We start from the raw sequence: 27,565 nt of genomic DNA on the forward strand, positions 1-27,565 counted from the left end.
CCCTCCTTCCTCCCTGGGAGACACGGGTGCTCCCAGGATCCTCCTACAGCGCCGCCTCTGGAAATCCCTGTTCTCCAATCAGGTGGAGACCACTGCGGGGTGAAAGGGAGACAGACAGAGAGCAGCTTCTTTTACAATAAACTCTATATTGTGTTCACATGGAGACCTGGAGATGTGCCGACTTCCTGTCCCCAAGGCCGATCTTCCCAGCCAAGGAGATTGAGGATTTCAGGACTCAGAGTTACGGCAGGAATCAGGAATCGAGGTGACACCAGGGAGAGAGGGAGGGAGGAAGGAAAAGGAAGGGGATGGGAAAAGGCAGTGGTGAGGTGAGAGGGGAGGAAGATCAAAGGGAGTGAGGAGGAGGGGGACTGAGGGGGCTGCCTTTCCTTGGGGACTGGGGAACTCATGCCCTGCCCCCACCCTTGGGGCTCCAGGAGTGAGAGAAAGGGGTGGAGAATAAAGAATCGGGCAGCAGGGTGATGGGGGGAACAGCAGCTGGGATATTTAGGGCAGGGGGAGTGGGGGGCAGAACCGACTAATGGACGGGCTCAGAAGGGGAGAAGATACAAGGAATGAGAGCAAGAGAAACGGGGAATTGGGCAACGGGGTGATGGGGGGAACAGCAGCTGGGGTATCCTAAGACACAGAGGCTATCTATACCTTGCTAGGGACCGGGATGTGAGGAGAGGAGGGAGGATTTAGGGCTGGGGGACTGGGGACAGGATGGATGAAGGAACAGAGTCAGAAGGAGAGGCCATCTAAGGAATGAAAGCAAGAGACACAGCAGGGAGTTAGATCAGGAGAGGGCAGGAGATGGGATGGGCTGCAGGCCGCCTCCAGATTCAAAGTAAGAAACAGGCAGTAGGGAATTGAGAGAAAATAGGAACCAGGGCCGGAGACCAGGTGAAGGACATGAGGATTGGAGGATCTGAGAGAGGCAATGGCAACATGAGGGCTGAAACGGGAGGGCAGAGTAGGACTGAGAATTGACCAAGTCCATGTGGTTTACACAACAATGGTGTGAGATATACAGGAATGCTGTACCTGCTTTGCAGGTGAGTAAGCTGAGACTCGTTACTGACTTGCCCAAGGTTTCACAGTGGAAGAGCCTGCACCTCAACTGCGTGCGTCTCCTGATGGGTTTCAGCCAAGTTGGAAAGAGAAGGATGGGATTTGGGGGAACAGTCTCATTTTGCCCAAGAACAGCAGGAGCCTGGGCTGCTCACGTCCTGGGGCCACCCCTTGAAATGGACGCAGTGCAGACCCTTGTGTCCCGGGCAGGGCAGACGGGATGGTGATGGGGCCCCGCAGGGCTCACACTGAGGACGAGGTCATCTCGGGTCTCTTGATGTGCACCTGTCACAAAGTCACAGTGAGGGAAGGGAACGCGGGGCCACTGGTTTGGACTGACAGGGAGGTCACTGCTGATCAGAGCCCAGCCCCCTCCTTGCCCTGGTGGGGGTTGGGGAGGGAATCTGAAATGCAGGCTGGGAGAGTTCCTTGGGGTCCCCCTCTTTAGCCCCTCACCTTCATAGTGGTGTCCACCTTCTCCAAGGCCACATGGAAATTTTCATCCTTGTCTAGAGAGAGAGAGAGAAGAGGGGAGAAAGAGGAGGGGAGAGGGACGGGAGGGAAGGGAGAAGGGGACGGAGTAAATGCGAGGAAGGCAGGAAGGGCGTCTGTCCTCGCAGTGGTGCCCAGGAAAGCCCCTGCCTGCTTCTCCAGGAGGCAGGACTCACCTGTTCCGTCGTCCTCGAAACCCCAGTTTGAAAAAGTGCCCACGATTTCCTCATCCCAGGTCTCGAACCATTTCCTGTCCTGGGCCCAGGACCTAGGTGGGGCCGCCGCGCGGTCAGACACAGCCGGCCCGCCTGGGGCCCCTTGGCCGCCCTCGCACCCCGGGCCCGTCTTTCGCGCGCTCACCGGTCTAGGCGCTGGCAGCTCCACCGTCCAGAGCGCACAGCCCAGACGCCCAGCGCCAGTAGCAGCAGCAGCAGCAGCGCGGCGCCCGCCGTCAGGCCCCCGACCAGCGCCCTCCAGTGGATCGCCACCTCGCAGCGCGGGCCAGAGAACCAGTGCGTGTCGGTGGAGTAGCAGCTGCGGGAGATCGCAGGGTCAGACCCTCTTCACCTCCGGACTCGGGGTCCACGCGTGCACCTGGGTCACGCGGAGCGGGGTGGGGCGAGGGGGCGGGACCCCAGCCTAGGGCAGCGGGGGCTTTCGCCCTAGGGCAGGGGGGGCTTTCGCCCTAGGGCAATCGGGGGCGTCCCACCCTAGACAAGGGGCTGGGAATCCACCCTTGAAGGAGGGGGCAGGGCTCCAACCTAGAACAAGGGGTTCAGGTTCCGCCCTAGAACAAGAGGACGGGACTCCACCCTAGGCAGGGGGCGGGATTCCACCCTAGGCAGGGGGCGGGATTCCACCCCAGTTCAAGTGGGTAAGGCTTCACCAAAGGAGGGGGAGGGGTTCAACCCTAGAATGAGGGGGCGGGGCCCCACCCTAGAATGAGTGGTGCCAGAACAAGAGGACGGGACTCAACCCTATCATGGGGGCGGGGTAAAAAAGCAGCGCTCCAGGGCAAGGCTCCACCGTAGGACAAGGGGAATGGGCTTGGAGCCGGACTCTGGGGACAAGGCTCCACCATAGGGCCTGGGGGCGGAGCCGGGGCGGAGCATGGGGCGGGGCTTCATCTTAGAGTGCGAGGGCGGGGCTCGGCTGATGCTAATGGTGAGCGGTGCCTTACCGACAGGCGGGACCGCTCCTCTCCAGAACGCACTGGCCCTGGTGACAGTCGATGGCGTTGTCCACGCCCGACGTGCATTTGGTGACACAGCGGAGCCGGGTGGCCTCCACCAAGGGGAAGTAGAACTCCTCATAGCCCGTGGGAGCGGCGCGGCGGCAGATGGCTGAGGGGTTGGGGAGGGGGTTGCACAGAGACAAGGACCTCATCCATTCTATTCAGGGGCCTGATAATGGTGCCTCTGAAAATGCGGGAGGAGGATTCCATTTCCGAGGTGGGATGCCGTGGGGGTAGACCCTGGGATTCGATGAGGGGAGTCCAGCACCACCACCCTCACCCTCTCCTCGTGGCCCCTGCTGTCCTCAGGTGGAAGCCACTAAGCGCCAGGAAGGGCCACCCTGGGCCATATCACTTGCCTCCCCCACAAAGGTCTCTCCCTGCCCCCGGCTTCAATGGGCAAATGTCCCTGGTGGCTGGGATCATAGCCAAGGGAGAGCGACCACTCAACCTTTTACCCCACCCTCACCTTCCGGAGTCAGCTCTGTCCTGCTGTTGTTGTTCACCTTGATGGAGTCAGGCTTAAAACACATGGCTGCGGGAACACAGGCACAGATGGAATGGGAGGGGGAGGTCAAGGGGTTAAGGTCAAGGGGTTAGGACCAGGAAGCAGGACAGGCACAGGGAGGGCGGTGAGGGCTGTCTCTGTCTGGGGAACTGTGGAGGGGCCACAGGGGAAGACTCCTGTTCTCTACCTCATCTCCCCTGAATAATCCGAGGTTTTCAGCCATCCGGGAAATGCTGAGCATGACCATCAGGGGTTGTCTTCCCCAGTACCCAGGTCCTGGGAAGACCCTCCCTAGCCCCACCCTTGATGACGTTGTGTGTGGACTCATTTGCCTTCTCCCAACCTGCCAGAGGTACCATAGGGTTGGCACCTGAGTCCAGAGGGCCCCTGGCCCAGCTGGAGTGGGCTGGGGTGGCGGCTCAGGCCCTGGCCCCTCCCTCCAGCCGGGGCTCACTCTGAGAGTCCTGGCAGCTGTCCACATCCTGGCTGGCATTCTGCAGCGCCTCCTTCAGCGTCGTCTTCGCCTGCTCGTACTGGTTCTCCAGCTGGGGGCTGAAGGGCAGCTCCAGCAGGACCAGGTAGTCCACCACGATGCTGCCATTCCTGAGAGGTCCACGGCCTTAGAGAGTGCCCCAGCCAGGGGCACATGGGTCCTTGGAGGAGCACTCCAGAAGCAACCCAAAGTGCACCAGAAGTGGGAAAGGGGGCAGAGGTCCTGAGTCGGGATGCCACATGCATCCTTTTTAGAAGGGGCTGCCAGCATTCCTGACTTGGTCCGCCTGGGAAGGCAGGACAAGGAATAATTGACATGATTGACTTCCTATCTGTGTGTGTTTTATAGAGGCAAAGTCTGGCTCTGTTACCCAGGCTAGAGTGCAGTGGTATAATTATAGCTCACTGCAGCCTCCAACTCCTGGGCTAAAGTGATCCTTACTCCTCAGCCTCCCAAGTATCTGGGACTACAGGTGTGCACTACCATGCTGGCTAATCATTTTATTTATTTATTTTTTATTGTTGTAGAGATGGGTTCTCACTATGTTGCCCAGGCTGGTCTTGAACTGGTTTCAGGTGATCCACCCGCCTAACCCTCCCAAAGTGCTAGGATTGCAAGTGTGAGCCACCATATCTGGCCTGACGTTCTCCTTACGTTGCATCAAGCCATCATCCACTGGGTGTCCCTGGATGCACTCTCTCTCCCTCTCTCTCTTTCTCTCTCTCTAATGCTAACCCACCCAGTAGAGCAGGGGCCAGCCAGAGGGGGATGAAGTCACCGATCCAGGCACCACCTTCCCACATGTCCCTGCAACTTCTCTCCTTCCAGTGTGCTGAAGAAGAGAGGTGCCACCCCTCTTCCAGAAAAATGGCCCCAGAAAATGATCTCAAAAAATACCCCAGGGAGTGATTCCTTATGTAGCCCCTCCACCCCTCTCTTTATAAATTCTGATGATTACCAAAGAAAGGAATGGGTTTTTTCTGTGCACACATTCCCCCACCCAACACCGCCTCCACATCCCCCGATGGGTCTCCTACCTCAGGGACAGGATCTCCACACCCTTGAAGGTGAGGCCCTGCATGCCTGCAAAAATCTTCTGCATCTGAAACACCAAGGATCCCTGGGCTCACGTCCGAACCTGCAGACCTGAGGACACCCAGATGCCCAATCCCAGCTCCAGGGGAGCACCCTTCAATTCCCCTCCCCGGCCGGGAGCCATGGCTCACGCCTGTAATCCCAGCACTTTGGGAAGACAAGGCAGGTGAACCACAAGGTCAGGAGTTCGAGACCTGTCTGGCCAACATAGTGAAATCACGTATCTACTAAAAATACAAAACATTAGCTGGGTGTGGTGGTGTACACCTGTAATTCCAGCTATTCAGGAGGCTGAGGCAGGAGAATCACGTGAACCCGGGAGGCGGAGGTTACAGTGAGCCAAGATCACGCCTTTGCACTCCAGCTAGGACAACAGTGCGAGACTCTGTCTCAAAAAAAAGAAAAAAATTCCCCTCTCTTTGCCATTTACCTGATTCCAGAAGGTCTTGTTGAAATCCCTGTAGGCCTGAGAAGTGTTGTCATTGAGGTCCGGCGAGAACTCCTGATCGACAGACACTTCCATGCTCACCTCAGTCTCCACTACATCTGCACACAGCATGCATGTCCCCGGTCACTTCTCCATCTGCTTCTGTCTGAAGCCACCAACACCAACACCCAACCCACAGGCTCCTCCTGCTGCTCCTCTCCAAGATCCCTGAGGACTGATGCCCAGAGGCAGAGGCAGGAGAATCGCTTGAACCCAGGAGGCAGAGGTTGTAGTGAGCCGAGATCGTATCACTGCACTCCAGCCTGGGCCGCAGAGTGAGACTCTATCTCAAGAAAATGAAAAAGAGAAAAAGAGAGAGAGAAAGAAAGAAAGAAAGAGAAAGAAAGGGAGAAAGCAAGAAGGAAAGAGAAAAAGAAAGAAAGAAAGAAAAGAAAGGAAGGGAAGAAAGAAGGAAGAAGAAAGAAGGAAGAAAGAAAGAAAGAAAGAAAGAAAGAAGAGAGAAAAGAAAAAAGAAGAAAGAAAGAAAGAAAGAAAGAAGAAAGAAAGAGAAGAAAAAAAAGAAAGAAGAAGAGAAGAAAAAAGAAGAAAGAAATAGGAAGGAAGGAAGGAAGGGAGGAAGGAAGGGAGGAAGAAGGAAAGAAGAGAGAGAGAGAAAGAAAGGAAGGAATTCTGTGGAGATGAGGGAAAACAGGCAGGAAGACAGACAGCGGTCAGCCTGTGTTCCCTCCTGGCTGCTCCCATAGTGGGCGAGGGTCCATGTCCGAATCCCCAGAACTGTGAGTATGCTACACTATATGGCAAGGGAGGATGAAGGGTGCAGATTGAATTCCATTGCTAATCAGCCTAACTTTTTTTTGTTGTTGAGATAGGGTCTCATTCTGTCATCCAGGCTGGAGTGCAATGGTGGGATCATAGCTCACTGCAGCCTTGACTTTCCAGGCTCAAGTGATCCTCCCACCTCAGCCTCCCAAGTTACTGGGACCACAGGCATGAGCCACCATGCCCAGGTAATTTTTTAAAATTTTTTGTAGAGATGGGGTTCTCGCTGTGTTGCCCAGGCTGGTCATGAACTCCTGGCCTCAACCGATCCTCCCTCCTCAGCCTTCCAAACTGCAGGGATTATAAGACAATCAGCTGATTTTTGTTTTCTTTTGAGACAGAGTCTCGTGCTCCCTCTGTCATCCAGGCTAGTGTGCAGTGGCTAAATCTCAGCTCACTGCAGCATCCGCCCCTGGATTCAAACGACTCTCCTGCCTCAGCCTCCTGAGTAGTGAGGATTACAGGCACCTGCCACCATGCCCAACTAATTTTTGTGTTTATAATAGAGACAGTTTCACCATGTTGGCCAGGCTGGTCTCGAACTCCTGACCTCAGGTGATCCTGCCGCCTCGGCCTCCCAAAGTGCTGGGATTACAGGTGTGAGCCACCGCACCCGGCCTAATCAGCTGATCTTGAGAAAATTAACATAGACTATTTGGGGAGGAGGCAAAGTCATCACAAGAGTCCTTAACAGTGGAAGAAGCAATAGAGGAGGCCAGAGTTCATCAGAGGGAGATGAGGCTATGGGAGAAAGACACAGAGAGGTGCAGCCTTGCTGGCTTGGAAGATCAGCCAGGGGCCCTGGTACACGCAATGTGGGAGGCTCCGGAAGCTGCAAAGAGCACAAAAATGCATTCTTCCCTGGAACCTCTGGAAAGCAACATAGCCCTGGTGAAGCCTTGATTTCAGCTCAGTGACACCCACATCAGACTTCTAATCTACAGAATTCTAACATGATAATGTCGTGTTGTTTCAGCAGCCAGGCTTGTGTTTGTTGGTAGGGTGGCAGTTGGAAACTGATACAGATCCAAGCAGCACAAGTCAGGAGATGGCCCCAGGAGGGAGTGTGGTCCCAGCCACCTCCTAAGGACGAGGATGGAGAGGAGCATGACACGGGGCAGTGGAGGGAATGGGAGAGACGGCAGGGAGGGAAGGACTGCGCAAAACGCCATGGGTGCCTCCAGGCCCCACAGAGGAATAAGTCTGGGGAGAGTCAGTGATACCCTCTGGGAGGAAGTGCAGAAGGCATAGCTCTGGCGACTCACCTAGATCCACCTGTTCCACAGCAAACTCACAATGGGAACCATAGAAGGTGCTGGGGCACTGGCACTTGAGGCCATCCCACTGACCCCCGTTGTCGCAGCTGGTCTGGAACTGACAGCGGTCCCCAGAGAACCCCGGACGGCAAGCACACTGGCCCTGTTCCCAGGTGCCACCATTGTCACAGGTGCCTGGAAAACACAGGAAGAAAGGGAAGTTCAGGATAAAGCCTGATCTCGGTGACATAGAAATTTTGCAGGGAAGGAAGGAGGGGAACAGAGAGGCAGAAGGTCTAACCTGCAGTGGTGGTCAACATTGACTGTGTGGTCATCTGAGAAGTGGTGGGAGTTGTCCTGCGCGACGTAAGGGTGGTAGGAGTCTGGGTAGTGGCCACTGGTGTCTCTGAAGTCCTGGTGGTGGATGGGGAGGAGTGTGCTGACTTGCTTGAAGTCCTCAGGATGGTCGGAAGGCTACTGCTTGGTGTAGTGGTGAGCGGGACGGTAGGGACGCCAGGAAGATGTGGGGGGATCACAGAGCTGGTACTCAACCAGGTCTCACTCTTGGGCATTTCAGTACTTATGAAAACCGTGTTTGTGGGTACAGTCCCAGTGCCAGTGGAACTGGAAGCAATCGTTGTGATGCTGGACTCACTTTCTGGTGTCATGGAAGAAGTGTCCATATATGTAGCAAGGGTAGTTTGCATACCGATGGAGCTAGGACAGGTGACCATTTCGGTACTAAAGGGAAACACTGCTAATGGGGTGGTGGGAGGAGAGGTAGCTTCAGTGCTGGAATCCATTTCAACACACGGATCAGTGGGAGAGGCAGGGACTATGGTAATTGTTATAGTTTCTGGACAGGGCGTGGTGGAGGGAAGGGAAATATAAGAAAAGGGGGTTATTTCAGTGAGAGCTGTGGTCAGAGAGGAGCTGGTTGGAGAAGTGCTGGTGGTTGCAGAGGAAGAGAGAGTAGGAAAAGCTGTGATAGAAGAGGAGCCCACATTTTCTGTACTGAAAGTGTATGCTGAAGAAGGAACAGAATGAGTGGTGGTAGAGAACAATGGAGTTATGCTGGTGGAAGACAGAGAAGAGGACATGATGATAGTGGGTGTTGAGGACCAGATGATGGTACTAAAAGAAGTCAAGATTGCGTTTGTAGATGTACTTCCCCTAGTGAAAGATTCTGTAGAGAACTCACTTGTAGATGTGAGTGAAGTTTGCAATGAGGGAGTAGAAGCATTTGTTTGAAGGGTGGAGGAATGTGTGCTAGGAATGGGAACCTGTGATGTTGACATGATCGTGCTCAAGGCTGTTGATGGAGTAAGAGTGTGAAGAGTGGATGTGGAGGAATCTGTACTTCCAAAGGTGACAGTAGTAGGTACAGGAGATGTTTGGGTCCCGGTGGCAGACGTCAGTACAGGACGGGTCTGTGTTGGGGTTTCAGGTGTAACAACAATACTTGTGCTAAAGGAAGTGATTGGGGTGTTCTCAGTACTTCTGAGGGTCGTTCTCACAGTGGACATGGTGGGAGAGGTTGTGCCCACAAGGGATGATGTTTCTGTACTTTGGATGGAGGGAGAAGATGAAATGATATGTGTTGGGGTTGATGAGCTACCGATATCAGTGGGTATAGAGGGAAGGTCTGTGGTTGTAGTCAATGAAGTGCTGGTTCCCACAGATGAGGGGGTGAGAGTTCGTACAGTTGTGGTCGGGATGTCTGTACTCAGAGAAGCTGGGGTTACAGGTGTGGAAGTCACCCCAGTCTCTGAGGTAGTAAAATGTGAGGTGATGGCAGTTGTGGATGTGCTGACTGTGGAGTAGCGGGCTGAAGAAGTGAAGCTGGGAGTACTGTGTGAGTTGGTCTCGGTGGTGGTGATTGAAGAAGTGTAGCTTACTGTACTGTGTGAGGTGGTCTCAGTGGTGATGATCGAAGAAGTGAAGCTGGGAGTACTGTCTGAAGTGGTCTTTGTAGTGGTGATCAAAGAAGTAAAGCTGGGAATACTGTGTGAGGTGGTCTCGGTGGTGGTGATCGAAGAAGTGAAGCTGGGAATACTGTGTGAGGGGGTCTCAGTGGTCGTGATTGGAGAAGTGAAGCTGGGAGTACTGTGTGAGGGGGTCTCGGTGGTGGTGATTGAAGAAGTGAAGCTGGGAATACTGTGTGAGGGGCTCTCACTGGTGGTGACTGAAGAAGTGAAGTTGGGAGTACTGTATGATGTGGTTTCCATGATGGTGATTGAAGAAGTGAAGCTAGGAGTATTCTGTGAGGGGGTCTCAGTGGTCATGATTGGAGAAGTGAAGCTAGGAGTACTGTGTGAGGCGGTCTCGGTGCTTGTGATTGAAGAAGTGAAGCTAGGAGTACTGTGTGAGGTGGTCTTGGTGTTCGTGGTTACCAAGTTTGTTGTAGGAACTGTGGCTGTTACTGTGGTTGGAAGAGACAAATAGGTGGGTCGAAGAGAGGACACAGTGGACAATGTACCGGTCATACTGGTGGAATAGGTGGTTCTGATTGTGGAATCTGTGAGAGCACTAGTAAGAGAAGTAGGGTAGGTGGTCTCAGATGCAGGTGTAGAACGGGTGTCATAATTGGATAATGTGGTCACCAAGGAAGACAGAGGGGTGGTGTTTGTGGTACCAATGGTGATCACTTCTGTACTTGGGACAGGCATAGAAGATGAAACGCTACTGGTGAATGATGGTAACGTATAAGTGGCTGTGGGCAGAGGGTTGGCAGTTGTCATAGATGTCACTGTGTATGTGGAGGTGATTGAAGAAGTGATGGGGGGAGTAGAACTCACTGCTGTTTTGAAAGATCCTGTGGAAATGTCAAGGGTAGGAATCAGTGTGGTGGTCTCAGGGGATGTGACTGCTGAACACGTGAATGTAGTCTGACCTGTGCGTGTAGTTGCTACAGTGGATGAAGGTGTTTCCATTGTTGTAAATGTTGTGAATGAGGTCTCGGTTGTGGGTGATGGGGTGGATCCAGCTGTTGTGTGGTGTGTGCTGGTGATGGATGGAGGTGAGGAGATACTCTTGGTGTGAGTGGTCCCTGCACTGCTGGCAGACATGGAAGAGGAAAATGAATATGTTGCTGGGAAGCTCATCAGGAGGGAAGTTGCCTGAGTGCCCTCAATAGTTGTGAGAGTTGGTCTCTCGCTGGGAGTGGTGGCAGAGGTCATGCAGACAAGGGATGAGGTTTCTGTATTCTGGATGCTGGGTGAAGATGGGATGACACTTGTGGACATTGCTGAGGAACTGGAATCAGTGAATGTCGATGTGAGGTCTGTTGCTGTAGTCGCGAAGCCAGTAGAGCCCACAGAAGGGTGGGTGATAGTCGTTGGTGTTGTCGAAGGAATGTCTGTAGTCAGAGAAGATGGGGTCATGGTTGTGGAAGTCACTATGGTACCTGAGGTAGGGGAAGCTGAGGAGATGGCAGTTGTGGATGTGCTGACTGTGGAGTAAATGGCTGAAGAAGTGAAGCTGCGGGTACTGTGGGAGGTGGTATCGGGGGTGGTGGTGGGGAAAGTAGTCAACAAGGTGGATAGAGGGGTGGTGTTGGTGTTATGACTGGTGATCATTTCTGTGCTTGGCACAGGTGGAGAAAATAAAATGTTACTGGTGAGTGATGATAACGTATTAGTGGCTGTGGGCCAGAAGTTCGTAGTTGTCATAGAAGTCACTGTATTGGTGCGAGTGATTGAAGAACTGATGGGGGGAGGGGAAGTCATGGCTGTTTTTAGAGATTCTGTAGAAATGTCAATTGCAGGAGTCAGTGTGGTGGTCTCAGGGAATGTGGCTGTAGAGCTGGGGAAGGTGGTCTGACTTGTGCCTGTAGTTGCTACAGTGGTTGAAGGTGGTTCCATCATTGTGGATGTGGTGAATGAGGTGGTGGTAGTGGGTGATGGGGTGGATTCAGCCGTTGTGTGGAGTGCACTGGTGATGGCTGGAGGTGAGGAGATACTCTCTGTGTGAGTGGTCCCAGCACTGCTGGCAGGCATGGAAGACAAAAATGAATATGTCCCGGGGAAGGTTGTCAAGAGAGACCTTGTCAGAGTGCTGTGTGTACTGGCAAAAGTTGGCCTCCCACTGGGAATGGTGGCAGAGGTCATGCTGACAAAGGGTGAGGTTTCTGTATTCTGGACAGTGGGAGATGAGGGAATGACAGTTGTTGGCCTTGCAGACATGCTGGAGACTGTGTACACTGAGGTGGGGTCTGTCATCATAGGTAATGAACTAGTGATGCCCACAGATGAAGGAGTGATGGTTGTTGGTTGTGAGGTAGGGATACCTGTACTCAGAGTAGATGGGATCATGGATGTAGAAGTCATCATGGTACCCAAGGTTGTGGGAACTGAGGTGATGGCAGTTGTGTATCTGCTGGCTGTGGAGTAGGTGCTTGAAGATGTGAAGCTGGAGGTACTATGTGAGGTGGTCTTGGTGGTGGTGGTGGTGGTGGTGGTGGTTACCAAGTTTGTGGTAGGACTTTTGGCTGTTTCTGCAGTTGAGACCAAGGGAGAAGTGGGTGGAATAGAGGTGGCAGTGGATGATGTCTCTGTCATAGTGGTGGGATAGGTGATTTCAGTCGTGGAGTTTGTACCAGGGCCACTTGGAGAATTAGGATAGGTGGTCTCAGATGTAGTCATAGATGAGACATTTGTAGTGGGGAGTGTGGTCACCAACATAGATGGAGGGATTGTGTTTGTGGTGCCACTGGTGATTGCTTCTGTGCTTGGGATAGGTGTAGAAGACAGAGTCATACTGGTCAGTGATGTAAAATAATTTGTGGTTGTGAGAGGAGAGGTTGTAGTTGTCACAGAAGTCACTGTATTTGTGGAAGTGACTGATGAAGTAATGGGAGGAGAAGTCACAGCTGTTGTGAGAGATTCTGTGGACTTGTCAGTTGTAGGAGTCAGTGTGGTGGTCTCAGGGAATGTGGCTGTAGAGCTGGGGAAGGTGGTCTGGCCTGTGCCTGTAGTTGCTGCCGTGGTTGAAGGTGGTTCCATCGTTGTGGATGTGGTGAGTGAGGTGGTGGCAGTGGGTGACAGGGTGGATTCAGCTGTTGTGTGGAGTGTACTGGTGCTGGCTGGAGGTGAGGAAATAGTCTCTGTGTGAGTGGTCCCGGCACTGCTGGAAGACATGGAAGAGGAAAATGAATATGTACTTGGGAAGGTCGTCAGGAGGGAACTTGTCGGAGGGCTGTCAGTACCTGTGAGAGTTGGTGTCTCGCTGGGAGTGGTGACAGAGGTCATGCTGACAAGGGATGAGGTTTCTGTGTTCTGGATGCTGGGGGAAGATGGAATGACACTTGTGGACATTGCTGAGGAACTGGAATCAGTGAATGTTGATGTGAGGTCTGTTCCTGTAGTCGGGAAGCCAGTAGAGCCCACAGAAGGGTGGGTGATAGTCGTTGGTGTTGTCGAAGGGATGTCTGTAGTCAGAGAAGATGGGGTCATGGTTGTGGAAGTCACTATGGTACCTGAGGTAAGGGAAGCTGAGGAGATGGCAGTTGTGGATGTGCTGACTGTGGAGTAAATGGCTGAAGAAGTGAAGCTGCGGGTACTGTGGGAGGTGGTATCGGGGGTGGTGGTGGGGAAAGTAGTCAACAAGGTGGATAGAGGGGTGGTGTTGGTATTATGACTGGTGATCATTTCTGTGCTTGGGACAGGTGGAGAAGATAAAATGCTACTGGTGAGTGATGATAACGTAATAGTGGCTGTGGGCCAAGAGGTCGTAGTTGTCACAGAAGTCACTGTATTGGTGGGAGTGATTGAAGAACTGATGGGGGGAGGAGAAGTCATGGCTGTTGTTAGAGACTCTGTAGAAATGTCAATTGCAGGAGTCAGTGTGGTGGTCTCAGGGAATGTGGCAATAGAGCTGGGGAAGTTGGTCTGACCTGTGCCTGTAGTTGCTACAGTGGTTGAAGGTGGTTCCATCATTGTGGATGTGGTGAATGAGGTGGTGGTAGTGGGTGATGGGGTGGATTCAGCCGTTGTGTGGAGTGCACTGGTGATGGCTGGAGGTGAGGAGATACTCTCTGTGTGAGTGGTCCCAGCACTGCTGGCAGGCATGGAAGACAAAAATGAATATGTCCCTGGGAAGGTTGTCAAGAGGGACCTTGTCGGAGTGCTGTGTGTACTGGCAAAAGTTGGCCTCCCACTGGGAGTGGTGGCAGAGGTCATGCTAACAAAGGATGAGGTTTCTGTACTCTGGACAGTGGGAGATGAGGGAATGACAGTTGTTGGCCTTACAGACATGCTGGAGACTGTGTACACTGAGGTGAGGTCTGTCATCATAGGTAAAGAACTAGTGATGCCCACAGATGAAGGAGTGATGGTTGTTGGTTGTGAGGTAGGGATACCTGTACTCATAGTAGATGGGATCATGGATGTAGAAGTCATCATGGTACCCATGGTTGTGTGAACTGAGGTGATGGCAGTTGTGTATCTGCTGGCTGTGGAGTAGATGCTTGAAGAAGTGAAGCTGGAGGTACTATGTGAGGTGGTCTTGGTCGTGGTGGTGGTGGTTACCAAGTTTGTGGTAGGACTTTTGGCTGTTTCTGCGGTTGAGACCAAAGGAGAAGTGGGTGGAATAGAGGTGGCAGTGGATGATGTCTCTGTCATAGTGGTGGGATAGGTGATTTCAGTCGTGGAGTTTGTACCAGGGCCACTCGGAGAATTAGGATACGTGGTCTCAGATGTAGTCATAGATGAGACATTTGTAGTGGGGAGTGTGGTCACCAAGATAGATGGAGGGATTGTGTTTGTGGTGCCACTGGTGATTGCTTCTGTGCTTGGGACAGGTGTAGAAGACAGAGTCATACTGGTCAGTGATGTAAAATAATTTGTGGTTTTGAGAGGAGAGGTTGTAGTTGTCACAGAAGTCACTGTATTTGTGGAAGTGACTGATGAAGTAATGGGAGGAGAAGTCACAGCTGTTGTGAGAGATTCTGTGGACATATCAGTTGTAGGAGTCAGTGTGGTGGTCTCAGGGAATGTGGCTGTAGAGCTGGGGAAGGTGGTCTGGCCTGTGCCGGTAGTTGCTAAAGTGGTTGAAGGTGGTTCCATCGTTGTGGATGTGGTGAGTGAGGTGGTGGCAGTGGGTGACAGGGTGGATTCAGCTGTTGTGTGGAGTGTACTGGTGCTGGCTGGAGGTGAGGAAATAGTCTCTGTGTGAGTGGTCCCGGCACTGCTGGAAGACATGGAAGAGGAAAATGAATATGTACTTGGGAAGGTCGTCAGGAGGGAACCTGTCGGAGTGCTGTCAGTACCTGTGAGAGTTGGTGTCTCGCTGGGAGTGGTGACAGAGGTCATGCTGACAAGGGATGAGGTTTCTGTGTTCTGGATGCTGGGGGAAGATGGAATGACACTTGTGGACATTGCTGAGGAACTGGAATCAGTGAATGTTGATGTGAGGTCTGTTCCTGTAGTCGGGAAGCCAGTAGAGCCCACAGAAGGGTGGGTGATAGTCGTTGGTGTTGTCGAAGGGATGTCTGTAGTCAGAGAAGATGGGGTCATGGTTGTGGAAGTCACTATGGTACCTGAGGTAGGGGAAGCTGAGGAGATGGCAGTTGTGGATGTGCTGACTGTGGAGTAAATGGCTGAAGAAGTGAAGCTGCGGGTACTGTGGGAGGTGGTATCGGGGGTGGTGTTGGGGAAAGTAGTCAACAAGGTGGATAGAGGGGTGGTGTTGGTGTTATGACTGGTGATCATTTCTGTGCTTGGGACAGGTGGAGAAGATAAAATGCTACTGGTGAGTGATGATAACGTAATAGTGGCTGTGGGCCAAGAGGTCGTAGTTGTCATAGAAGTCACTGTATTGGTGGGAGTGATTGAAGAACTGATGGGGGGAGGAGAAGTCATGGCTGTTGTTAGAGACTCTGTAGAAATGTCAATTGCAGGAGTCAGTGTGGTGGTCTCAGGGAATGTGGCTGTAGAGCTGGGGAAGGTGGTCTGACCTGTGCCTGTAGTTGCTCCAGTGGTTGAAGGTGGTTCCATCATTGTGGATGTGGTGAATGAGGTGGTGGTAGTGCGTGATGGGATGGATTCAGCCGTTGTGTGGAGTGCACTGGTGATGGCTGGAGGTGAGGAGATACTCTCTGTGTGAGTGGTCCCAGCACTGCTGGCAGGCATGGAAGACAAAAATGAATATGTCCCTGGGAAGGTTGTCAAGAGGGACCTTGTCGGAGTGCTGTGTGTACTGGCAAAAGTTGGCCTCCCACTGGGAGTGGTGGCAGAGGTCATGCTAACAAAGGATGAGGTTTCTGTATTCTGGACAGTGGGAGATGAGGGAATGACAGTTGTTGGCCTTGCAGACATGCTGGAGACTGTGTACACTGAGGTGAGGTCTGTCATCATAGGTAATGAACTAGTGATGCCCACAGATGAAGGAATGATGGTTGTTGGTTGTGAGGTAGGGATACCTGTACTCATAGTAGATGGGATCATGGATGTAGAAGTCATCATGGTACCCATGGTTGTGGGAACTGAGGTGATGGCAGTTGTGTATCTGCTGGCTGTGGAGTAGATGCTTGAAGAAGTGAAGCTGGAGGTACTATGTGAGGTGGTCTTGGTGGTGGTGGTGGTGGTGGTTACCAAGTTTGTGGTAGGACTTTTGGCTGTTTCTGCGGTTGAGACCAAGGGAGAAGTGGGTGGAATAGAGGTGGCAGTGGATGATGTCTCTGTCATAGTGGTGGGATAGGTGATTTCAGTCGTGGAGTTTGTACCAGGGCCACTCGGAGAATTAGGATACGTGGTCTCAGATGTAGTCATAGATGAGACATTTGTAGTGGGGAGTGTGGTCACCAAGATAGATGGAGGGATTGTGTTTGTGGTGCCACTGGTGATTGCTTCTGTGCTTGGGACAGGTGTAGAAGACAGAGTCATACTGGTCAGTGATGTAAAATAATTTGTGGTTTTGAGAGGAGAGGTTGTAGTTGTCACAGAAGTCACTGTATTTGTGGAAGTGACTGATGAAGTAATGGGAGGAGAAGTCACAGCTGTTGTGAGAGATTCTGTGGACATATCAGTTGTAGGAGTCAGTGTGGTGGTCTCAGGGAATGTGGCTGTAGAGCTGGGGAAGGTGGCCTGGCCTGTGCCGGTAGTTGCTACAGTGGTTGAAGGTGGTTCCATCGTTGTGGATGTGGTGAGTGAGGTGGTGGCAGTGGGTGACAGGGTGGATTCAGCTGTTGTGTGGAGTGTACTGGTGCTGGCTGGAGGTGAGGAAATAGTCTCTGTGTGAGTGGTCGCGGCACTGCTGGAAGACATGGAAGAGGAAAATGAATATGTACTTGGGAAGGTCGTCAGGAGGGAACCTGTCGGAGTACTGTCAGTACCTGTGAGAGTTGGTGTCTCGCTGGGAGTGGTGACAGAGGTCATGCTGACAAGGGATGAGGTTTCTGTGTTCTGGATGCTGGGGGAAGATGGAATGACACTTGTGGACATTGCTGAGGAACTGGAATCAGTGAATGTTGATGTGAGGTCTGTTCCTGTAGTCGGGAAGCCAGTAGAGCCCACAGAAGGGTGGGTGATAGTTGTTGGTGTTGTCGAAGGGATGTCTGTAGTCAGAGAAGATGGGGTCATGGTTGTGGAAGTCACTATGGTACCTGAGGTAGGGGAAGCTGAGGAGATGGCAGTTGTGGATGTGCTGACTGTGGAGTAAATGGCTGAAGAAGTGAAGCTGCGGGTACTGTGGGAGGTGGTATCGGGGGTGGTGTTGGGGAAAGTAGTCAACAAGGTGGATAGAGGGGTGGTGTTGGTGTTATGACTGGTGATCATTTCTGTGCTTGGGACAGGTGGAGAAGATAAAATGCTACTGGTGAGTGATGATAACGTAATAGTGGCTGTGGGCCAAGAGGTCGTAGTTGTCATAGAAGTCACTGTATTGGTGGGAGTGATTGAAGAACTGATGGGGGGAGGAGAAGTCATGGCTGTTGTTAGAGACTCTGTAGAAATGTCAATTGCAGGAGTCAGTGTGGTGGTCTCAGGGAATGTGGCTGTAGAGCTGGGGAAGGTGGTCTGACCTGTGCCTGTAGTTGCTCCAGTGGTTGAAGGTGGTTCCATCATTGTGGATGTGGTGAATGAGGTGGTGGTAGTGGGTGATGGGATGGATTCAGCCGTTGTGTGGAGTGCACTGGTGATGGCTGGAGGTGAGGAGATACTCTCTCTGTGAGTGGTCCCAGCACTGCTGGCAGGCATGGAAGACAAAAATGAATATGTCCCTGGGAAGGTTGTCAAGAGGGACCTTGTCGGAGTGCTGTGTGTACTGGCAAAAGTTGGCCTCCCACTGGGAGTGGTGGCAGAGGTCATGCTAACAAAGGATGAGGTTTCTGTATTCTGGACAGTGGGAGATGAGGGAATGACAGTTGTTGGCCTTGCAGACATGCTGGAGACTGTGTACACTGAGGTGAGGTCTGTCATCATAGGTAATGAACTAGTTATGCCCACAGATGAAGGAGTGATGGTTGTTGGTTGTGAGGTAGGGATACCTGTACTCATAGTAGATGGGATCATGGATGTAGAAGTCATCATGGTACCCATGGTTGTGGGAACTGAGGTGATGGCAGTTGTGTATCTGCTGGCTGTGGAGTAGATGCTTGAAGAAGTGAAGCTGGAGGTACTATGTGAGGTGGTCTTGGTGGTGGTGGTGGTGGTGGTTACCAAGTTTGTGGTAGGACTTTTGGCTGTTTCTGCGGTTGAGACCAAGGGAGAAGTGGGTGGAATAGAGGTGGCAGTGGATGATGTCTCTGTCATAGTGGTGGGATAGGTGATTTCAGTCGTGGAGTTTGTACCAGGGCCACTCGGAGAATTAGGATACGTGGTCTCAGATGTAGTCATAGATGAGACATTTGTAGTGGGGAGTGTGGTCACCAAGATAGATGGAGGAATTGTGTTTGTGGTGCCACTGGTGATTGCTTCTGTGCTTGGGACAGGTGTAGAAGACAGAGTCATACTGGTCAGTGATGTAAAATAATTTGTGGTTTTGAGAGGAGAGGTTGTAGTTGTCACAGAAGTCACTGTATTTGTGGAAGTGACTGATGAAGTAATGGGAGGAGAAGTCACAGCTGTTGTGAGAGATTCTGTGGACATGTCAGTTGTAGGAGTCAGTGTGGTGGTCTCAGGGAATGTGGCTGTAGAGCTGGGGAAGGTGGCCTGGCCTGTGCCGGTAGTTGCTACAGTGGTTGAAGGTGGTTCCATCGTTGTGGATGTGGTGAGTGAGGTGGTGGCAGTGGGTGACAGGGTGGATTCAGCTGTTGTGTGGAGTGTACTGGTGCTGGCTGGAGGTGAGGAAATAGTCTCTGTGTGAGTGGTCCCGGCACTGCTGGAAGACATGGAAGAGGAAAATGAATATGTACTTGGGAAGGTCGTCAGGAGGGAACCTGTCGGAGTGCTGTCAGTACCTGTGAGAGTTGGTGTCTCGCTGGGAGTGGTGACAGAGGTCATGCTGACAAGGGATGAGGTTTCTGTGTTCTGGATGCTGGGGGAGGATGGAATGACACTTGTGGACATTGCTGAGGAACTGGAATCAGTGAATGTTGATGTGAGGTCTGTTCCTGTAGTCGGGAAGCCAGTAGAGCCCACAGAAGGGTGGGTGATAGTCGTTGGTGTTGTCGAAGGGATGTCTGTAGTCAGAGAAGATGGGGTCATGGTTGTGGAAGTCACTATGGTACCTGAGGTAGGGGAAGCTGAGGAGATGGCAGTTGTGGATGTGCTGACTGTGGAGTAAATGGCTGAAGAAGTGAAGCTGCGGGTACTGTGGGAGGTGGTATCGGGGGTGGTGTTGGGGAATGTAGTCAACAAGGTGGATAGAGGGGTGGTGTTGGTGTTATGACTGGTGATCATTTCTGTGCTTGGCACAGGTGGAGAAGATAAAATGCTACTGGTGAGTGATGATAACGTATTAGTGGCTGTGGGCCAAGAGGTCGTAGTTGTCATAGAAGTCACTGTAATGGTGGGAGTGATTGAAGAACTGATGGGGGGAGGAGAAGTCATGGCTGTTGTTAGAGATTCTGTAGAAATGTCAATTGCAGGAGTCAGTGTGGCGGTCTCAGGGAATGTGACTGTAGAGCTGGGGAAGGTGGTCTGACCTGTGCCTGTAGTTGCTACAGTGGTTGAAGGTAGTTCCATCATTGAGGATGTGGTGAATGAGGTGGTGGTAGTGGGTGATGGGGTGGATTCAGCCGTTGTGTGGAGTGCACTGGTGATGGCTGGAGGTGAGGAGATACTCTCTCTGTGAGTGGTCCCAGCACTGCTGGCAGGCATGGAAGACAAAAATGAATATGTCCCTGGGAAGGTTGTCAAGAGGGACCTTGTCGGAGAGCTGTGTGTACTGGCAAAAGTTGGCCTCCCACTGGGAGTGGTGGCAGAGGTCATGCTGACAAAGGATGAGGTTTCTGTATTCTGTACAGTGGGAGATGAGGGAATGACAGTTGTCGGCCTTGCAGACATGCTGGAGACTGTATACACTGAGGTGAGGTCTGTCATCATAGGTAATGAGCTAGTGATGCCCACAGATGAAGGAGTGATGGTTGTTGGTTGTGAGGTAGGGATACCTGTACTCAGAGTAGATGGGATCATGGATGTAGAAGTCATCATGGTACCCAAGGTTTTGGGTACCGAGGTGATGGCAGTTGTGTATCTGCTGGCTGTGGAGTAGATGCTTGAAGAAGTGAAGCTGGAGGTCCTATGTGAGGTGGTCTTGGTGGTGGTGGTGGTGGTGGTGGTTACCAAGTTTGTGGTAGGACTTTTGGCTGTTTCTGCAGTTGAGACCAAGGGAGAAGTGGGTGGAATAGAGGTGGCAGTGGATGATGTCTCTGTCATAGTGGTGGGATAGGTGATTTCAGTCGTGGAGTTTGTACCAGGGCCACTCGGAGAATTAGGATAGGTGGTCTCAGATGTAGTCATAGACGAGACATTTGTAGTGGGGAGTGTGGTCACCAAGATAGATGGAGGGATTGTGTTTGTGGTGCCACTGGTGATTGCTTCTGTGCTTGGGACAGGTGTAGAAGACAGAGTCATACTGGTCAGTGATGTAAAATAATTTGTGGTTTTGAGAGGAGAGGTTGTAGTTGTCACAGAAGTCACTGTATTTGTGGAAGTGACTGATGAAGTAATGGGAGGAGAAGTCACAGCTGTTGTGAGAGATTCTGTGGACATATCAGTTGTAGGAGTCAGTGTGGTGGTCTCAGGGAATGTGGCTGTAGAGCTGGGGAAGGTGATCTGGCCTGTGCCTGTAGTTGCTGCCGTGGTTGAAGGTGGTTCCATCGTTGTGGATGTGGTGAGTGAGGTGGTGGCAGTGGGTGACAGGGTGGATTCAGCTGTTGTGTGGAGTGTACTGGTGCTGGCTGGAGGTGAGGAAATAGTCTCTGTGTGAGTGGTCCCGGCACTGCTGGAAGACATGGAAGAGGAAAATGAATATGTACTTGGGAAGGTCGTCAGGAGGGAACTTGTCGGAGTGCTGTCAGTACCTGTGAGAGTTGGTGTCTCGCTGGGAGTGGTGACAGAGGTCATGCTGACAAGGGATGAGGTTTCTGTGTTCTGGATGCTGGGGGAAGATGGAATGACACTTGTGGACATTGCTGAGGAACTGGAATCAGTGAATGTTGATGTGAGGTCTGTTTCTGTAGTCGGGAAGCCAGTAGAGCCCACAGAAGGGTGGGTGATAGTCGTTGGTGTTGTCGAAGGGATGTCTGTAGTCAGAGAAGTTGGGGTCATGGTTGTGGAAGTCACTATGGTACCTGAGGTAAGGGAAGCTGAGGAGATGGCAGTTGTGGATGTGCTGACTGTGGAGTAAATGGCTGAAGAAGTGAAGCTGAGGGTACTGTGGGAGGTGGTATCGGGGGTGGTGTTGGGGAAAGTAGTCAACAAGGTGGATAGAGGGGTGGTGTTGGTGTTATGACTGGTGATCATTTCTGTGCTTGGCACAAGTGGAGAAGATAAAATGCTACTGGTGAGTGATGACAACGTATTAGTGGTTGTGGGCCAAGAGGTCGTAGTTGTCATAGAAGTCACTATATTGGTGGGAGTGATTGAAGAACTGATGGAGGGAGGAGAAGTCATGGCTGTTGTTAGAGATTCTGTAGAAATGTCAATTGGGGGAGTCAGTGTGGTGGTCTCAGGGAATGTGGCTGTAGAGCTGGGGAAGGTGGTCTGACCTGTGCCTGTAGTTGCTCCAGTGGTTGAAGGTGGTTCCATCATTGTGGATGTGGTGAATGAGGTGGTGGTAGTGGGTGATGGGGTGGATTCAGCCGTTGTGTGGAGTGCACTGGTGATGGCTGGAGGTGAGGAGATACTCTCTGTGTGAGTGGTCCCAGCACTGCTGGCAGACATGGAAGACAAAAATGAATATGTCCCTGGGAAGGTTGTCAGCAGAGACCTTGTCGGGGTGCTGTGAGTACTGGCAAAAGTTGGCCTCCCACTGGGAGTGGTGGCAGAGGTCATGCTGACAAAGGATGAGGTTTCTGTATTCTGGAGAGTGGGAGACGAGGAAATGACAGTTGTTGGCCTTGCAGACATGCTGGAGACTGTGTACACTGAGGTGAGGTCTGTCATCATAGGTAATGAACTAGTGATGCCCACAGATGAAGGAGTGATGGTTGTTGGTTGTGAGGTAGGGATACCTGTACTCAGAGTAGATGGGATCATGGATGTAGAAGTCATCATGGTACCCAAGGTTGTGGGATCCGAGGTGATGGCAGTTGTGTATCTGCTGGCTGTGGAGTAGATGCTTGAAGAAGTGAAGCTGGAGGTACTATGTGAGGTGGTCTTGGTGGTGGTGGTGGTGGTGGTTACCAAGTTTGTGGTAGGACTTTTGGCTGTTTCTGCGGTTGAGACCAAGGGAGAAGTGGGTGGAATAGAGGTGGCAGTGGATGATGTCTCTGTCATAGTGGTGGGATAGGTGATTTCAGTCGTGGAGTTTGTACCAGGGCCACTCGGAGAATTAGGATACGTGGTCTCAGATGTAGTCATAGATGAGACATTTGTAGTGGGGAGTGTGGTCACCAAGATAGATGGAGGGATTGTGTTTGTGGTGCCACTGGTGATTGCTTCTGTGCTTGGGACAGGTGTAGAAGACAGAGTCATACTGGTCAGTGATGTAAAATAATTTGTGGTTTTGAGAGGAGAGGTTGTAGTTGTCACAGAAGTCACTGTATTTGTGGAAGTGACTGATGAAGTAATGGGAGGAGAAGTCACAGCTGTTGTGAGAGATTCTGTGGACATATCAGTTGTAGGAGTCAGTGTGGTGGTCTCAGGGAATGTGGCTGTAGAGCTGGGGAAGGTGGTCTGGCCTGTGCCTGTAGTTGCTACAGTGGTTGAAGGTGGTTCCATCGTTGTGGATGTGGTGAGTGAGGTGGTGGCAGTGGGTGACAGGGTGGATTCAGCTGTTGTGTGGAGTGTACTGGTGCTGGCTGGAGGTGAGGAAATAGTCTCTGTGTGAGTGGTCCCGGCACTGCTGGAAGACATGGAAGAGGAAAATGAATATGTACTTGGGAAGGTCGTCAGGAGGGAACTTGTCGGAGTGCTGTCAGTACCTGTGAGAGTTGGTGTCTCGCTGGGAGTGGTGACAGAGGTCATGCTGACAAGGGATGAGGTTTCTGTGTTCTGGATGCTGGGGGAAGATGGAATGACACTTGTGGACATTGCTGAGGAACTGGAATCAGTGAATGTTGATGTGAGGTCTGTTCCTGTAGTCGGGAAGCCAGTGGAGCCCACAGAAGGGTGGGTGATAGTCGTTGGTGTTGTCGAAGGGATGTCTGTAGTCAGAGAAGTTGGGGTCATGGTTGTGGAAGTCACTATGGTACCTGAGGTAAGGGAAGCTGAGGAGATGGCAGTTGTGGATGTGCTGACTGTGGAGTAAATGGCTGAAGAAGTGAAGCTAGGGGTACTGTGGGAGGTGGTATCGGGGGTGGTGGTGGGGAAAGTAGTCAACAAGGTGGATAGAAGGGTGGTGTTGGTGTTATGACTGGTGATCATTTCTGTGCTTGGGACAGGTGGAGAAGATAAAATGCTACTGGTGAGTGATGATAACTTATTAGTGGCTGTGGGCCAAGAGGTCGTAGTTGTCATATAAGTCACTGTATTGGTGGGAGTGATTGAAGAACTGATGGGCGGCGTAGAAGTCATGGCTGTTGTTAGAGATTCTGTAGAAATGTCAATTGCAGGAGTCAGTGTGGTGGTCTCAGGGAATGTGGCTGTAGAGCTCGGGAAGGTGGTCTGACCTGTGCCTGTAGTTGCTACAGTGGTTGAAGGTGGTTCCATAGTTGTGGAAGTTGTGAATGAGGTGGTGGTAGTGGGTTTCAGGGTGGATTCATCTGTTGTGTGGAGTGTACTGGTGCTGGCTGGAGGTGAGGAGATACTCTCTGTGTGAGTAGTGCCAGCACTGCTGGCAGATATGAAAGAGGAAAATGAGTATGTACTTGGGAAGGTCGTCAGGAGGGAATTTGTCGGAGCGCTCTGTGTACTTGCAAAAGTTGGTGTCCCACTGGGAGTGGTGGCAGACGTCATGCTGACAAGGGATGAGGTTTCTGTATTCTGGATGCTGGGGGAAGATGGAATAACACTTGCAGACATTGCTGAGGTACTGGAAACAGTGAATGTTGATGTGAGGTCTATTCCTGTAGTCGGGAAGCCAGTAGAGCCCACAGAAGGGTGGGTGATAATTGTTGGTGTTGTCGAAGGGATATCTGTACTCCGAGAAGATGGGGTCATGGTTGTGGAAGTCACTATGGTACCTGAGGTAGGGGGAAGTGAGGAGATGGCAGTTGTGGATGTGCTGACTGTAGAGTAGATGACTGAAGAAGAGAAGGTGGGAGTACTGTGGGAGGTGATCTCAGGGGTGGTGATTACCAAGTTTGTCATAGGAGTTGTGGCTGTTTCTGTGGTTGGGAGAGAGGAAGAGGTGGGTGGGAGAGAAGTCTCCATGGACAATGTACCTGTCATACTTGTGGAGCAGGTGATTTTGGTTGTAGAGTCTATCACAGTGCTGGTGGGAGAAGTAGGGTAGGTGGGCTCAGATGTAGGTGTAGACCTGGTGATGGTAGTGGGGAGTGTGGTCACCAAGGTAGATAGAGGAGTGGTGTTTGTGATACCGCTGGTGATTTTTTCTGTGCTCAGGACAGGTGTGGAGGATAAAATGGTACTGGTGGGTGATGACAGTGTATTAGTGGCTGTGGGCCAGGAGGTGGTCTTTGTCATAGAAGTCACTGTATCTGTGGAAGTGACTGAAGAAGTGATGTGGGAAGTGGAAGTCACTGCTGTTTTGAGAGTAGTAAATACTGGGGCTGGGGACTTGGTCGTATGGACAATTCCAGTGGGCCAGGGAATCCTTTCTGTGGTTCTAATTGTAGAGAAGACCGTAGTGTGGAAGGTTGTGTCTGTGGCTGACACAGAGGAGGAGGGTGTCACTGTCACTATGGGAGTTTCCCTTGCAGTGGTGGTAGAGGGAGATGTCACGGCTGATGTTCCTTTCTCGGTAGTGGTCATAGGGTAAGTCCTGGTGACAGTGGTCACTGGCTTCTGTGTCACGGGAGTGGGGGTGTAAGAGCTGGTGAAGGCCACCTGTGTCGTGGTCACACAGATGGAGGTGGGGTGGGAGATGGTGATTGTAAAGCTCGTTGGATACACGCACTCAGTGGTGGCCGAATAGACCAATACAGTGGGTGGAGTGGTTTCAACCCTGAAAGCAAACTTGGACATCGGGGTGGTTGAGGTGTTGGAACTGACTGGAGAGGTGAGCAGTGTTTCAGAGATGAGTGTGTCATGGGGAGAGGTAACGAGCATCATAGGTTCATTTTCCCTGTGGCCAGGAGCAGGCGAGGCGAGCTGGGGGACACCGAGTGGCCGCCCAGCCAGGTCTCTGGAGTGTGGAGAATTGCTGAGCACAGCGCGGACTGCTTCCGCCCTGGGGAAACGTATGTGAGAGATGGATGTGGCCGTAGATACAGTTCCTGCATTGGTGGCAGAGCAGAGGAATCCACTGGTAAATCCGTGGGTCATTTTGTCACATCACTCATGTAAGCTACTCACTCACACATTTTCCAGGCAGCATCACAGAGGGCAGGGCATGCCGCAGCTCACTCCTGCATCAGAGGCAGCTTGGAGCTGGGTGCTTTGTGGTGCTGGAGCCCACTGCCTGTCTGCTCCTAGGGGAGCAGTGGGGCATGGGAGCGCTCGTTCCTCACCCGGCCTTGGCCTTGCCATGGCCGGTCCTCCTGTCCTGGGATAGCCAAGCTGGGCAGAGCCTCCCTCCCCTCCCTTCCCTCCTCTGGTCACACCCAGGCCCCTCCTCCCTCTGCCCCTTCCTCTCCTCCCCCTGCTGCTGCCTGGAGTCCTCCCATCCCTTCCATTAACTTTCTGCTCCCACCACTGCTTCTCCCTGCACCCTGCTGCTGTCTGGGCTGACTCCTGCTTTCAAAGAGAAAAAGAGAGAATACAGCTAAGTCCTAGCAAGGGGCACATCACAAACCATGAGATAGAGAAAGCTGCACAAAGAGGGCCAGGCGTGGTGGCTCACGCCTCTAACCCCAGCACCTTGAAAGGCCAAGGCAGGAGACCACTTGAGGTCAGGAGTTCGAGACCACTCTGACCAACATGGTGAAACCCGTTCTCTACTAAAACAAAATACAAAAATTAGCCGGGCGTGGTGGCTTGTACCTATAGCTGAGTCAGGAGAATCGCTTGAACCCGGGAGGCAGAGGCTGCAGTGGGCTGAGATGGCGCCACTGCACTCCAGCCTGGGAGACAGAGCAAGACTCCATTAAAAAAAAAACACACAAAAAACTGCCCAGAGAACACCAAGGAGAACCAGAAGCTAAGCTCACACACGCTAATGACTTCAAAGGGCATGGAGTGAGGACCAGGCAGAGAGGCGGAGAGACAGGATGGAGAAGGAAACTTCCAGAAGGAACTACCTCAGCAGTCAGGCGTGATGAGTTCCAGAGACTTTAAGGCTTAGCAGTGAGTGTTCATCACAAAAATAGGCATATTTTTCTATAACTATTCCCTTTTGGCCGTGGGATTCATTAGTTTACAAGCATGAACCCCAGCATGTGGACTTCAACCCATTTCACAGTTGGTGACAGTTAGGATCAGAGATCCAGCTGTCAGAGGTGTCGGGGACGAGGAAGATAGGCAGCCACAGCAGATGGGAAGTGGGAAGTACCCGATCTGATACCCCTCACCTCAGGCACAGCCCATCTTGTGACTGAGAGCTGGGGTGTCACGTCACAGCCTAGCTCGTGGGTGCCAGGGAAGTGGGGTCAGGGATTATGAGAATCCCCAGGCTACAGCCCTTGGCTCCAGGATGTGGCCCTGGAGGTGACTGAGAAGAGGACTCATGGGCCTCTAGCTGGGTGGCCTGGGATCAGGGATCAGAAGCAGACACTGAAGGACAGAGAAAAGAGAAGTACAGAGGAATTGTGGGGTGTTCCTGCAGGGCAGAAGAGAGAAGCCTGGGACCCCACGCTGGGTAGTCTCAGACACACCCCTGGAAGTGAAGCAGACTTCAGGAGCTCCCTGGCCGGGCCGTGGTACCAACAGCTGTGCCCAGACACATGGGCCCTGGCCAGGGTGAGAGAGTGACGACAGAGCTGGGGAGGAGCCGCTGGGGGACAAAAGGTAGAGAGGCTGAAACCCGAGGACAGAGACCAGGGGCAGAAGTTAGAGGGCTATCAGGGAGGGAGAGGCCAGTGTGGATAGGGCACTGGATCTGGGGGCTTGAGGCGGGTGACAGAAGGAGCCAAGGCAGGAAGGGCACTGCTCTGGGAAGATCTAAATCCCACCCTCCATCCTCCGGTGGCAGATGCAGGTTGGAGCGCAGTCCCTGCAACCTGCTCAGTGCTTGGTGGAGAATGGCAGCAGGGACCCACTCTTTCCCAACCTCGGTTTTCCCTGCACCTGGAGCTCTGGGAGAAACCTCTCCTCATCGCCCCCTCCCCGCATCAGGCCGTGCCTAGGTTCTACCTGCACCCAGAGCTCCAATCGGTGCCTTCTTATCCCGCCTCCCTCGGCCTCACAGCCACCTTTCCCTCCTGTTTCCTGGAATATCGTATCAGGAGCTTCTCTCCATTCCCCTCCCAGCTCTCCTCCTTACCTGTGGCCCCTGGGGAGGCCTTGAGCATCCAGAGGAGGCAGAGGAGCCCCAGCAGCTGCAT

General features: G+C 52.4%; 1 protein-coding gene across 1 annotated transcript; it reads right to left on the bottom strand.

Annotated features, from left to right (window-relative positions):
* Nucleotides 1-124: 124 nt before the first annotated feature.
* Nucleotides 125-27,565, bottom strand: LOC104660744 (mucin-3A-like). Its single transcript, XM_030932003.1, has 24 exons — nucleotides 27,505-27,565; nucleotides 24,146-25,360; nucleotides 21,283-23,215; nucleotides 20,137-20,355; nucleotides 17,131-19,194; nucleotides 15,947-16,203; nucleotides 13,826-14,302; nucleotides 13,668-13,702; nucleotides 13,106-13,194; nucleotides 12,807-12,940; nucleotides 12,179-12,311; nucleotides 11,708-11,800; nucleotides 10,872-11,004; nucleotides 7,721-9,794; nucleotides 7,429-7,614; nucleotides 5,327-5,442; nucleotides 4,839-4,903; nucleotides 3,763-3,911; nucleotides 3,270-3,335; nucleotides 2,747-2,909; nucleotides 1,927-2,100; nucleotides 1,743-1,834; nucleotides 1,531-1,583; nucleotides 125-1,359 (listed from the first exon to the last, which is right to left on the bottom strand). The coding sequence occupies exons 1-24, from the start codon at nucleotides 27,563-27,565 to the stop codon at nucleotides 1,318-1,320; spliced, it is 10,023 nt and encodes a 3,340-aa protein (XP_030787863.1). The 3' UTR covers nucleotides 125-1,317.

Source organism: Rhinopithecus roxellana, chromosome 6 (genome assembly GCF_007565055.1).
Source record: "Rhinopithecus roxellana isolate Shanxi Qingling chromosome 6, ASM756505v1, whole genome shotgun sequence".
Classification (NCBI taxonomy): domain Eukaryota; kingdom Metazoa; phylum Chordata; class Mammalia; order Primates; family Cercopithecidae; genus Rhinopithecus; species Rhinopithecus roxellana.